This window comes from Pseudopodoces humilis, chromosome 3 (genome assembly GCF_049639895.1).
Source record: "Pseudopodoces humilis isolate 2021_Gansu_Grassland_sample_001 chromosome 3, ASM4963989v1, whole genome shotgun sequence".
NCBI classification, from domain to species: Eukaryota; Metazoa; Chordata; class Aves; order Passeriformes; family Paridae; genus Pseudopodoces; species Pseudopodoces humilis.
This window is the reverse complement of record NC_142202.1, coordinates 91,262,723-91,275,698: the sequence shown is the minus strand read 5'-3', so window position 1 is coordinate 91,275,698 and position 12,976 is coordinate 91,262,723. Positions and strand designations below refer to the sequence as shown.

General features: G+C 34.2%; 1 protein-coding gene across 2 annotated transcripts in view; it reads left to right on the top strand.

The window, feature by feature from the left end:
• MCPH1 (microcephalin 1) overlaps nt 1–12,976 on the top strand; it is a 129,050-nt gene that overhangs the window by 16,230 nt on the left and 99,844 nt on the right. For both annotated transcript variants that reach the window (XM_005521941.3, XM_088053543.1), the window contains exon 9: nt 6,357–6,469. In XM_005521941.3, the coding sequence (XP_005521998.2) occupies nt 6,357–6,469 (113 nt within the window). The remainder of the gene's footprint in view (nt 1–6,356; nt 6,470–12,976) is intronic.

The following is a 12,976-nucleotide window of genomic DNA, read 5'->3' as shown; positions in this document are numbered from 1 at the left end:
CCATGACTTTTTTATATGGAACTAATCTTAATTTTTAATAATAATTTTAAGAGTATTTTTCTATATTTAAGCATTTTCAAGTTGATTTAGCATAAAGTATTTTAATGTAAATGTATACTAAAATATAGAATCTCAGGAACTTCCTTGGAAGATGCTCCTTACTTACATTGGAATAATTTTCTGATTTTGATATCTTGAGCTTTGTCAAGCTTTACATGGGGTTGAATTTTTGTAACTATAATTTTGCATTTTAATAATATATCTTCCCTAGAAAATTCTGTAGTAGTGCATCAATTAATTATATAAAAGTAAGTATTAACTTAAAGCGCTCAACGGACTTGCTATCAGACTTATAAAATTCAGTGGAAAGGTTGAACCATGATTGTGCCTATACGTGTGAGTAATAAGCTGCTGAGCTGTGAACTGCCATTTTGAGTTCATTGCACCTGTATTTTAATATCTGGAGTGCATAATTTATTATGTAGTTTAAAAAACAGTGGATGCAGGTGTATGTTATACAGGTATAAATGTACACCCATAATTGACAACTTTCTGCTCCAAGTGGTAAATGAGCCATAGAGGTGATATGTTGTTCTCACCAAGAAGGAGGTGCTGGTGAGGAATGTGAAGCTCAAGGACAGCCTTGGCTGCAGTGACCATGAAATTCTGGAGTTCAAGACCTTGGGGCAGTGAGGAGGGCATACAGCAAGCTTACTACCCTGGACTTGAGGAGAGCAGACTTTGGCTTCACCAGGGATTTGCTTGGTAGAGTACCATGGGAAGAGGTACCCAAGGGATGATATTCAAGGATTGTCTCCTCCAGACTGAACAACAGCACATCTCTACAAAGATGACATGGAAAAGTGCCAGGAGGTCTGCATGGATGAACATGGAGCTCCTGGACAATCTTAAGCACAAACAGGTAGTTTTCAAAGAACAGAAGCAGGGACTGGTAGCCTGGGAGGAAGACAAAGAAATTGAACAGCCACGGGTCTGATTAGAAAGGCTAAAGCACTATCAGAAGTAAATCTGGCCAAGGTTCTGAGGATAAATAAAAAAAGCTTATTTAGGTGCATCAGCAACAAAAGAAAGACTAGGGAAAATATGGGTCCTCTAAGGAATGGTAGTTACCAGGATGTGGAGAAGGCTGACATACTCACCATGGTTCTTTGCTCCAGGCTTCACCAGCAAGTGCTTCAGCCACACCACCCATGTTGCAGCAGGTGAAAGCAGGGATTGGGGGAATAAAGAACTGCCTGCTGTAGGAGAAATACAGGTTTGAGACCTCTAGCCCTGGAGCCCCAAGCAGAAACAAGAAGTTTACCTGTTAGAACAAGCCCAGAGCAGGCCACAGAGATGATTTAAGGACTGGAGCACCTCCTGTGAAGACTGAGAAAATTGGAAATGTTCAGCCTGGAGAAGAGAAGGCTCTGAGGAGACCTAAGAGCAGTTTTCCAGTACCTAAAGGAGGCTTATAAGAAAGCTGAAGGACTTTAATGGGGGCATGTAGTAATGGGACAAAAGGGAATGATCTTAAAATGAAAATGAGTAGGCTTAAGTTAGATATTAGGAAAAAATTAGTGTGCTGAGGCACTGGAACAGGTAGCCCAAAGAAGTTGTGGACCCCTCATCTCTGGAATTGTTCAAGGTGAGGATGGATGGAGCTCTGAGTAACCTGGTCTAGTGGAAAGTATCCCTGTCTATTGCAATGGAGTTGGAAATAGATGGTCCCTTCCAACCCAAACCATTTGACTATTCTACATAATATATGAACCCACTGTATGTGGCTTTTTGCCATGTGTCAGTGTACTAGAAGATGATCCTTAAATTGTATAGTTCATAATGTCAAAGAAGAGTCTAGTTTTCATTATATAGTCATGGAAACAAATAGGGAAGCAGAAAAATCATGGAGCATTCCGAGCTGGAAAGAAGGGACCCACAAAGATCACCAAAGTCCAGCTCCTGCACAGGACAGCCTCAAGAATCACACCATATGCCTAAGAGAATTGTCCAAATGCTTTTTGAACTCTATCAGGCTTATTTGCTATGTTTAAACTTAGTTATTACAGTTAATTTTAGATTTAATTATAACTTTTAAATTCTAGCAACTGAATTATGATCACTGTTCTAGCATGTCACACTTTTATTTTCATGCTGGACAATGTGTTTAAACTAATAGATTTTAGAGGACCAAAAAAATAATATGATTCTGCAAACATAAGTTATTCAATGTTTATACTTTTTATCCTTTTTTTTAGGAATGTCTGTAAATCTCAGTTTGTGTTTGTAGTGATTTTAATAATATTTGTGTTATATTATTGATGGCCGTTTTCCCATGTATGGTACATTCAGCTTCATGCATCTTTTGCACAGTCAAGTAGCACTTCAAGTTTGACAGCTTGAATGAGCTCATTTAAAAATGGAAGGAATCAATAATGTAAGAGAAGTTGTGTTTTCCCTAATAATGCAAGTTTTGCGGGAGAAAATTAAAATCTTGTATTACACTTACCCCTGATTCTCTGTGATGGAATAATTGATTTTTATAAATTAAGAGTTACACATTTCCTTTTCTTAATTAAATGTAAGTTGCTCCTTGCTCCTATTAGTAAATAAATAGTAAATGGGTTTTTTTTTCCTGTATATTGTACATTATTTGAAAGCTGGCAAATCCAGTATATTTTTAAAAACTAATGAATTTTCTTAATTCATCATATATATAGATATAGATATATGTTTAGGAGTAATCAAATAGCCATATAAAACATTATATCTCTAAATGTTTTAAATATCAAATATTTTTCTTGCCCATTTTTTTGTTGTGATTTTATGTCAGTGGCACCTTTACCCAGTATCTTTAATGACAAGAAGATTTGATAAGCTTTCTTTCCATAGACTACTTGGAACAATTCATTTTAAAGTAGAAGTGTAATATGCAAGCTAATCTGAAACCAAATTTTCAAGGCCTAATGCTTATGTGGTAGCAAGCTTCAGGTTCCTTTGTAGGGCACATTCAACGCTGCCCAGTTGTTCTGCTGGAATAAACACTGCTACTTATTTTCATCTTACTCCAGGTCATGGACTCTTCATCTGAAAGCTACAACAATAAATAATAATGTGCAAGGAATGCAAGAGTTTACTCTCTTGAGCTTTTATCATGCTAACATCATTTAGAAATTTGAACTCAGACTTAGCATTACTTTCAGTCTTAAAAATAAACTTAAGGCTTTTCCGAGTGAATATTATATATTTATGGTAATGTGGAAGGCAAATATTATCTTAATTAGCAAAACTAAGACCCTGTATTACCTACTGTAATCAGTGTAGTTCAGTGTTAAGATGGAAAATCTGGAATATCAGTATCAGTTATTTGGTGCAATAAATCATTGTATTTAATTTAGATTATTGAGTTTTACCTTAGGTTCTAGGTCCTATGGGGCTTAATGCTGCTAAAATACTGTTTATATCTTTAAAAGCACACGTGTGAAAACTTCCTTAGATTAGATGTGTCTTTTGGTTTTTTTCAGCTTTGGGAGAAGATAATCTCACTAAAAATATTTTATAATGTCCTCTATTGACCTTTTATTATGTCCTTTTAAAAAACAAATGAGGCATAAAGAAGAAAACTGTTTTTTCCTTGACTCCTTGTTTCATTTATCCTCACAAAAAGTTGATTTGTAACTAATAAAACAAAAGAGGACAAGTGTTTCTGGGTAGAGGAACAGGTTGAGGATTATTTTGATGTAGTCAAATTTGCCAAAGCCTGGTGGCACTTGTCCTAGAGCACATACCAAGCCACATCAAATTTTTATAAACCGTCAACAGGCTCTCTCTGAGGATCTGGGGGGGGACTCATACATTTTCAGAAGACTTGAAGAAATTATGTTCTGTATAAAAAAACCTTGGTGTTTTCCCATGCCTCAGTAATATCTACAATAATAATAACAACACAAGATGTTAAATATTCTGTGCATTTGTACCTGAAGGATTACTAATTATGAGAAATTTGGACTTAATTCCTTCATAGTTGTGGTAAATACCTCTATGGATAAGTACAAAATAGTAGATGCGACATAGCTTAATTTAAGTGACAGTTCATAACAATATTTTTAAAGTAGAGAACTATACTATAGAAAAATATTTTATTAGATAGACATGGTTTATTTGATCGAGCAGGACTAGCTCATTTTGCCCTAATCATTGCCTTTCAATTCAATGGAAATATCTAATGGAATTTTATAGATAATATTCTGGTTCAAAACTTCTCATTGGTGTTAAAATTATCATGAATGAGTAGAAGCTTAAATTGCAAAGTAAAACCACTCTAGTTTGTGGCAATGCTTCAGAGGGCTCAGTTGTTGATTTTAGTGCCAATCATTCAGCAGTGTTTCGGAAGAGCATTTAGGGGATCTAATGAACCACTGTGGTAGGAGTTACCTGCATATTGAACTTAGTTTAGGGAGACCTAACACTGGATGCAATTGCTTTAAAACGTTCTGTCAACTTTGAAGTCCTCTAGGAAAAGCTACTAAGGATGAAAACTCATTATTTTTGCCTGAGTGACTGCTTTAAAAAGAAGTAATCAGGAAAAGAACAGAAAGTAGTGAAGCTTGAGACCTATAGGATGGAAAAGCTGTAAAGTACTTGAGAAGTGCTGATAGACAGGAATGTAATAGCAAAGAATAGCCCTTATTAATGTAGTGCCTAAGATCCGTGAGCTGATAAGCAGAGATAAGGGACATTATCCTCTGTTCCTGCTTTCCTGTAAATATGAAGAACCCACAAGAATGAACCCTAATGGGAAAGAAGTCCAAGCAAACAGGTTTTAAGAATTTAAGCCCAAGTGGGACAAGTGCTGTGGAGCATGAGAATTCAGCCAAGAGCAGTAAAAAGAATATTATGCCACTTTTCACTGTTAGCCCCCAAGCCAAGCTGCCCCTCAAAAAAACCCCAAAAACCTGAAATAACCTAATGGAAATTACCAGAGACTACTGTGGGTAAAGTGGTGGAGTACATGATCTTACATCTTATGTAGTCATGTAATTAGGTTTTTTTTAAGATTCAAAATACATCTTTAATAGTTCTGGGGTTTATGCAAAAAGAGGCAATTTTTTTCTTTATTGTGTAGCAAGATGTTTTCTCCTACTTGCCATCAGTCTTCCTCAGTGATTGAAAATGATGGGCCTCAGTGCAATACTAAATAAAATTAACATAGCTATTAGTTACGTCTTTATTGCATGACACTATATACCTAAATATTGAATTTAAATCAACAATTGTACCTGAAAACCAGGTTTACACTTATCACACAAAAATTACTGCAATAAATTTTGACTAGTTTAAAGATTATAATTTTTAAATGAGTAATCATAATGGATTGTAATTTGATGATATATCACCGCAAGGATTAAGAGTTTAAGTAGCTGACAGAGGAAAAACAAATGATTCTTAGTTATATATGCATTCTAAATAGGGGGATAGTAGCCTTCAGTATTTTCCAAAAAATAATCAAAGAAACTTTGTTAACGGAAGCTAAATTTAGGCCACTTTAATCACTAATTAAACTTTCTTTAATTGATCTCATCCATTTCTTTGAAGTGGAAAATGAATAAGTGCTCTAAAATAGACTATTGAGTGGCATTTGGGAAAAATTCTCTCCCTAAATTTAGAGTAATTAAAGCTTAATTATTTAAAAGATAGATCAAAATTTTTCATCTTAGGCAGGTAAGCTATTTTTTCAAATGATCTAGGAGTTTATTTAGTTCTTAGGAAAGTCATCCTGACAGAGTTGAAGAATTAAATCGTATTAATTCATAAAATACATAATGAAAAGTACTGCTTTTTGACAGAGAGCATTCTTATGGATGGTCTGATAATGCCTTTATGTACATAGAATCCTTGCCTGCTAACAGTTTGCTAGATTTGCATGCAAGGTGTTTGAAAAGAGCTTTCAGACCTTCATATCATTTTAGATAAAGTGTGTGCCGAAAGTGTTGATGTGAAGGTCTAGCCACTGAAGCTTCATACCCAAATATCTCTGCAGAAAAATTGCACATTTTATAATAATTAGAAAGCAATTTAGCATATTCTCTACTTGTAGTTAATACATGGTTTTCAAAATATAGGAAATTGAGAGTTTTACAACTGGGTTTTTTAATAAGAATAGATATTCAAAGATTAAGTCAGATGCTTGAGTGTCGTTCCTTTTTTCCCTAACTGAAATACAGTGAGAAAATAACTGGTACAAATTATTAAGTATCTTAAGGGTACATAGCGCTGTGCTATGATAAAATAATAGGTTGCAGTCCCATTTCATAAGATTGCATTTTTCATTTTAAGTTTCTAAATTTGGTTTCTAGGTGGTGAAAATGAAGTGTCAGAGTGTCATGTTACTTATGGCTCTTGCAAAATCTTTGATGAACAAAAGAATAAGCACACTGGGGGCTTAAGAAAAGCTAGAAGACTCCAAAAGGTCAGTTTAACTGAATATTTGCTTTGTTAAGATCTTCAGTGGAGGATCAGAGTCTCTTTGTATATACAAAAATTAAAGTAAATTCTCTTTTGTAGTATCAATTTTAAAACTTTCCTGAATCTCATTTTTCTTGAAATATTATGCTCATGGTCTTGGTGTATACCAATAAAACTGAGCTCTCTGGTAACTTGGGCTGGCTGAGTTCATGCCAAGCTGACATCATAAAGGAGGCTGGCAAGCCAGCTCAAACTGAAAATAGCTGAAAAGCCACTGAAGTTACTTGAAAAGATGCCTGTCTGTTTTAGAGGAGTTCCTAAATGCAGCAGGTTTTTTTAATTTGTTTTATACTGGATCATTGCCAATGGATGTTTCTGCTGAATAAGGATTTATGCAAGATTTTCTTTTAGGTTCTGATAAATTTCTTAATTTAGTATTTGAGCTCAATTTAGCTGTAAAAAGGGGAGAGAGGATTGAGTCAGCACTGACTCTTTTTTAAAGTGTTTTCCTTTGTAAAAGTCTTTTAAGTAAATATAAAACTAATCAAGAAAATAAATATTAGTTCTTATAATCAATAAGCAGCAATTCACAATTGAAATGAGTGCTGTGTTTTTGAGAGTGGAAAGTCCTAAAGCACTAAAGGATGTCTGCTGTTGTTAACAATATGAAATAAGTTAGGTGTTTCATTCATAGATACTGGTGGAGTTTAAAAGAGACTGATCACAGATTTTGAAACTTTTATGTAAAGGTTTTGTGCAGGTGCAGTTACTAAGTTGTTCAACATTATAAACATCCTGAAGATTGGATATTAACCTTCATGGGCCAGTGATCTCTGGATTAAAATGATTATTTAACTTGTCTGCATCTTACTACTTTTTACTTTTTAAAATTTATTCCCTTTATTTTCCTAAATATATTATGTATAAAATTAATAACTAGAATGTGTAAATCACTCTAGAAGTATAGAAGCATTTAGACAGTGTACTCTTTAGGCTAAAGTATCTCTCCAGAATAGTTTCATTTCCTGGCACAGAAATCTGACTAAAGCTGCTGCATGTAAATCCACAACCACACTCAATGGCTCTTTCTAAGGGTATTTGGAGAAAGTGTGCTTGGAGATTTGTCAGGGTTGTTGGCACTGATTCCTTCTCCAGTGAAATTACTCAACAAGACCATTATACATCAGTGCTAATTTTGACTAATTTCTCTTTTGATCCCAACATAATTATTGTACTGAAGAGTACAAAATATACTGGAGAGAAACAAAAAGAAATACGGAAGTCTTTTTTATTGCTCCCCTTTTTCAGATCTGGCATTGCAGTCAGAGGTATCTTTAAAAGGTTCTACATGGTTCTGCTTGTAAAGTATGCTCTGTGAAGTGTTTAACAGTAACAAGGCTAAGTAGGTGCTAGAGAAAATTCCTATTCAGTGTTTTGAGATGGCTTCTTTTATCCACCCATTTCAGCTTGGTGTTAATACCATTTCACTCAAATATCAATAAAATAGCAGTGCATAATTTCATTCATGTCATTAATGCTTTTTAAAACTTACTTTAAAGGTTTTCATTGTCAGCTTGACTGCGCAGATTCATATGGAGACAATTTTGGCTGAAAAGTAAAAAGGGAAAAAACTTCACAAAAAGGTGCTATGTGATTAACCAGATGCTATGTTTGGCAGTGAGACTGCTGCACTGAAAAGTTTAAATTTTAAGAGTATATTGTTTTAAACAAAATCAGACTATGTAAATTTTTGTAAATAATTATGTTGCAAAACCTCTCATATACCAATCAAAACATGTTCTTGAAGCTTTATAAAAGCAACCAAACATTTTACACCATTTTTATTTAATACTTTTTTTTCCAGTGGCTATGGCTTAATGTTTACATTGCCAATAGTTAGCAAAAAGTTGCAATGTTTTAGTTAGAAAATGTTAGTTAGTTTTCTTTTGCCTAAAGAAAAAACTGGGAGACAAATGGCACAAATATTTTAAAAAATATAATTTTATTGGATTATAGTATTATGAAGAAATCATATTTATTTAAATCATAAAATAAATCATATGCGAAAAATACAACTGCCTAAGAAATGCTTTTTCCTAGATGCTTTGATATATGTATTTCCACAAATGTGACTGTGACTCTTCAGACAGATTATATTGCTAGGAATCTGTTGTGTGATCTCTTAAATTCATTACTTTGCTTCCCAAAACAAGAGACATCTATGTAAATTACAGCTGTCTTTTTTATAGAAAAAGGTTTTTGAAATATAATGCCTCAAAAATACTTTAGATGCTTGCAGAATGTAATTCCCAGATAATTATTGTACTTTAGTTACAACTATGCTACAGTGAGCACTACAATTCTAACTTATTCAGTACAGTGAATGCATGTCAGTAGGCCTTTGGAGTTCATGATGTGATGGTAAATATTAAAAAAGCCATGAAAAAACATCTTTAGGAAACATGACTAGGTCTAAGAGTTTACATTATTTAATTCTGTGTTTCTTTCAATTTTTCATTTGTAGTTTCTTTAATAGAAATCAAGTCATAAGTTCTGTATTTCTCTGCTGTGCTATTGAGTTATGCTTTTGTTTTCTTCAAAAACTCATGCAGGTTGAGTTTCTTGTGTTTTGTTTTAGATGAAGTCAAAACTGAGAATCACTTTGTTCAGATACTTGTATATCACAATTTTAGATTAAAGCACTAATAGTTTCTTTATCTATACTCTTTATAAAGGCATGCTTAATGTACTGTTAATGTAGAAGATGTCTAACCAAATAATATGAAAAATTGTACTATCAACAAACAAAAGCGGGGAAGACAGAACAGTTTATAATGACAGCTGCATACACATTTGGGGAAGATAAGTAAGATTTTCAAGAATCTTTAATGGCTTCAGAAAAAAATTATTTTTGGATTTAAAAAAACATCACTACCACCCTGAAACCAGGACTTTTGGTGTGTTCAAAGGCAGTGAATCCAGACAGATTTATAAAATTGACTCTTAGTTTTGAGACAGAGTTGGTAAGGATAAATGCTGTTGATTAATGCTTGTGAATGTCAGCAGGTGGCTTCCCTGGTCTAGAAATCTAAATTGATGACACTGGGTTGCAGGGATAAAGTAAATCCTTTATGCATTGTGATATGTTTCTCAATTAGTCCATGAAATTGAATACATAGATCTTTGTTGTTTTGCATAGGGGGGACAAAGTGAAATAAGTAAAATTCATCTTAAAGCCAAAAATGTATTCAAACAAGTTATTTATAGTAGTGGTGAAATATTGAGTTCTCATTTCATTGCTTATTGTCACAAAAAAGTTTACATTTATCACAGTGTCTGTTGCATGTCACAAATTAAATACTTTGTACTTTAAAAAGATCAGAGATGCATTGTTATTAACCAGTTAACTGCCATTTTTATCCAAATAAAAATTTGTTTTATAGTTTTAGAGGGATATGAGAGGTGATGGATGTCTTAAAAAGCATCTGAGAGTCTCACAGCATTAGAAATGCAATTGGAATAAATTGTAAGGTTAAAAAAAAGTTTAAAATATTGTTATCTGAGCAAAAAGAAAAAAACAGTTAAACATCATGAGGGATGATTCAAAACATATTTTTACGATGACAGTGTGGACTTAACTGAAATTCCTTTAGTTTTGTTTTAAACAGATTAATCTTGGCTTGTATTTCTTTAGCTCTTGGATTTGGGTGAAGTACATCAACACTGATCTTAAGAGCTTTTTTAAGAGGAGATTTTTACAAGCAATCTAAACTCATGCTGTGGAAGAAATAATGTGAAGCAAGTCATTGTTAGATCCTGTTATCACAATCCTTTTTAAAATTACTTTTTTCATGGCAAAACAAATTTTAATATCCTGAAAAATCTGTAACTATAAAACATGAAGCATCTTGCCAGACATTCAGGAAAGTAACTTTATGACTGTATTTTATATGTACATTCATAGACTTTCCTAAATTGTATTAGTTTAGGGGACAACATCATTTTATGTTTTCCTTCTAGTTTTGATTTGAATAGGTACATATTTGAAATACTGATACTTGAAATGTTACTGACTTTGAGACACAAATGAATAGGACAGTGAATTAGACAAGGTGGAAGCATGCAAGCTCCTTTGTAGTTAACAAAGAAAAAATTGGAACTTCCTATCCCATGGTTTGGGGAAAATGTTTGATGTAATGGGGGTGGTCAGAGGGATAGCACTGTGAAGGATGTCTGAATCCCCTGGTTTGGGAAAGTTTTAAAAATACTTCTATATGATTGATCCCATGACTACTTTCACTCAAACTTTGCAAGGCAGTTCTGGTTCTGGACTTCCACCAGCTAGTGAATTTGTCCCCCACAATTCTCCCACATCAAGTGAAGGGCTTCCAGGATAGAAGCCATACCTTTGGCTGTTTTACCTAACATTGCATGTTTTGGGCCATGTCCTAATGTCAACAGCTTTGTTATCACCCCTTTGGGGTGCTGCCATTCCTGCCAGGATTATCTCCTGTAGATGAACCTAATGGATTGATTTATGACCTTGGGTCCCTAGAAATCATTCTCTTTGTGATAGGCTTCATATTAGCTATTTGGGACTACCTATTGAAGTGCTGTGGTATATTTCTTAATTTTAAAAAAGTGTCTTTTAAAATCAGTACCTTTCTAGGGCAAAAGGCACATGCTCCTCTTGGCTCAAGCTGTTTCCTGTTGTTCCAGGGACACTTCCAGCTGGTGTTCACACTCTTGTATATGTTGCTGTTTGGAACACTGGAAATGTGCTGTGACAGTGAAACCTGAGGTGGTTGACTGTAGCTTGTCATCTTAGGAGGCAGGATAGTAAAGATCCAGGAACTGCATTGTCCCAGTTTTTTATATAAAATTGTCACTAAATTTCTGTTCACTCTCTTCTAAAAAAGGGCATAAAGGCTTAAGTAGGTGGAGAGTTTTGATTTATTTTTTTTTGTCTTCATAGAATTCAGGAAAAAAAAACCCACTTAACTGTTTCGTTTTTTTTTTCCCAGAAGATTGGTAGATTTGGTGACTTTTGATTAAGAGACTGTTTATGTGGCTTCACGTAAATTCAGTACATATTTTTTATTACTACTTTTAGGCAAGTATGAAATTGCTCAAGATCTATCTACAGTGAATGGTAGATAAGGATAAGCACCAAGAATAACATCCGGGAATCTCAAGTTATTTAAAATATATCTATGTCATCTCCATCCTTTTAAATAAAAGTCCATGGCACTCTTGGATTTAATGGTGGAAGGAAGGCTTAGGTGCAAAAAGCAAATGCAGCTTTCTGGCTCAGAGCATGAGGAGAACAGTACAGAAACATCATGCAAGAAGTCGTATCATAGAGTCCATGCTTGAAGCATGCCTCATTGCTGAACATATGTATGTATGTTGTTCTCCTGTTTTGAGGTGCTCACAACCATCACGCCTGAAAACCACAAAATCCATTGGACTGCAGTTGCCTTGGCAGAGAATAATCGTAAAACTGAAACTTGTTTTCCCCCTTGGAATCAGCAACTATCAGGAGGAAAACTGCTGCTTAGATCCTATTTTTTTTTTTTTTTCTTAATGCAGCTTTTGGAAAAATGGACACCCTACATAAACCTGTTGGTATCTGGCATGACTCTAGAGGCTGGAAATCCTTTTGTTAATCAGTCTCCTTTCTAAATTATCGTCTTGCAGCTCTTGAAAATGGTTGAAAATCAACCTGAACAAAAGACTTCCTAAACTCCTTTCCATCAGCATTTGACGTGTCTTCATTAAGATTCAATAATTTGACAAATATCTCTGACCTTTTCTTTATTGAAATTAAACATTTGATAGATTAATGGTGTGATCTTTGTAGAATTGAATTATTAGCTTACAAACAAATATGTGTGGAACAGAAATAAAAATATGCAGTCAGTCAAATAGGAAAAAATCTTGCATCATGTTACATATGCACTACAGAAATCTTTTGTGTTTCAAAGAGTTGTCTCCAGGTATGATTAATTCGTAATCCTTCAAGCTACTAAAAAATATCTGGGTGGGTTTTAAAAAAAATTATTATTATGCCCTTCCTAATATTGCTGTTGCACTTTAAAGCGTGAAGTAAATACTGTTCAATTGTTTACCATATAGTCTAGAAGGCTATAAAGCTTAAAGTCAGTTTATTGATTATCATCTACAAGTGTGTTAAAATCTTGTTAGCAAAGTATTTATTGAAGTTTAAAATCTTGTGTCTTAACACAAAGTCAACATAAATCCTGTGTTGAGTCTTTTGGGTTGCAGACATCTTCACCTCAAATTCCACTAGTCTCCAGCAGTCTCCAGAAGAGTTCTGCTATCCAAATTAACCTCACGCTGCTAACAATTGTGCAAACCCACCATGTAACAGTTGCGGTCATGCAAAATTGTTCTTTCACTCTTAAAATGGTTCTATACCTACAGCCTGCACAATGGAAATGTGTCTCTGTGTCTCAGTTCTGCCCAGTGACCCATTGTGAGTAAAGTT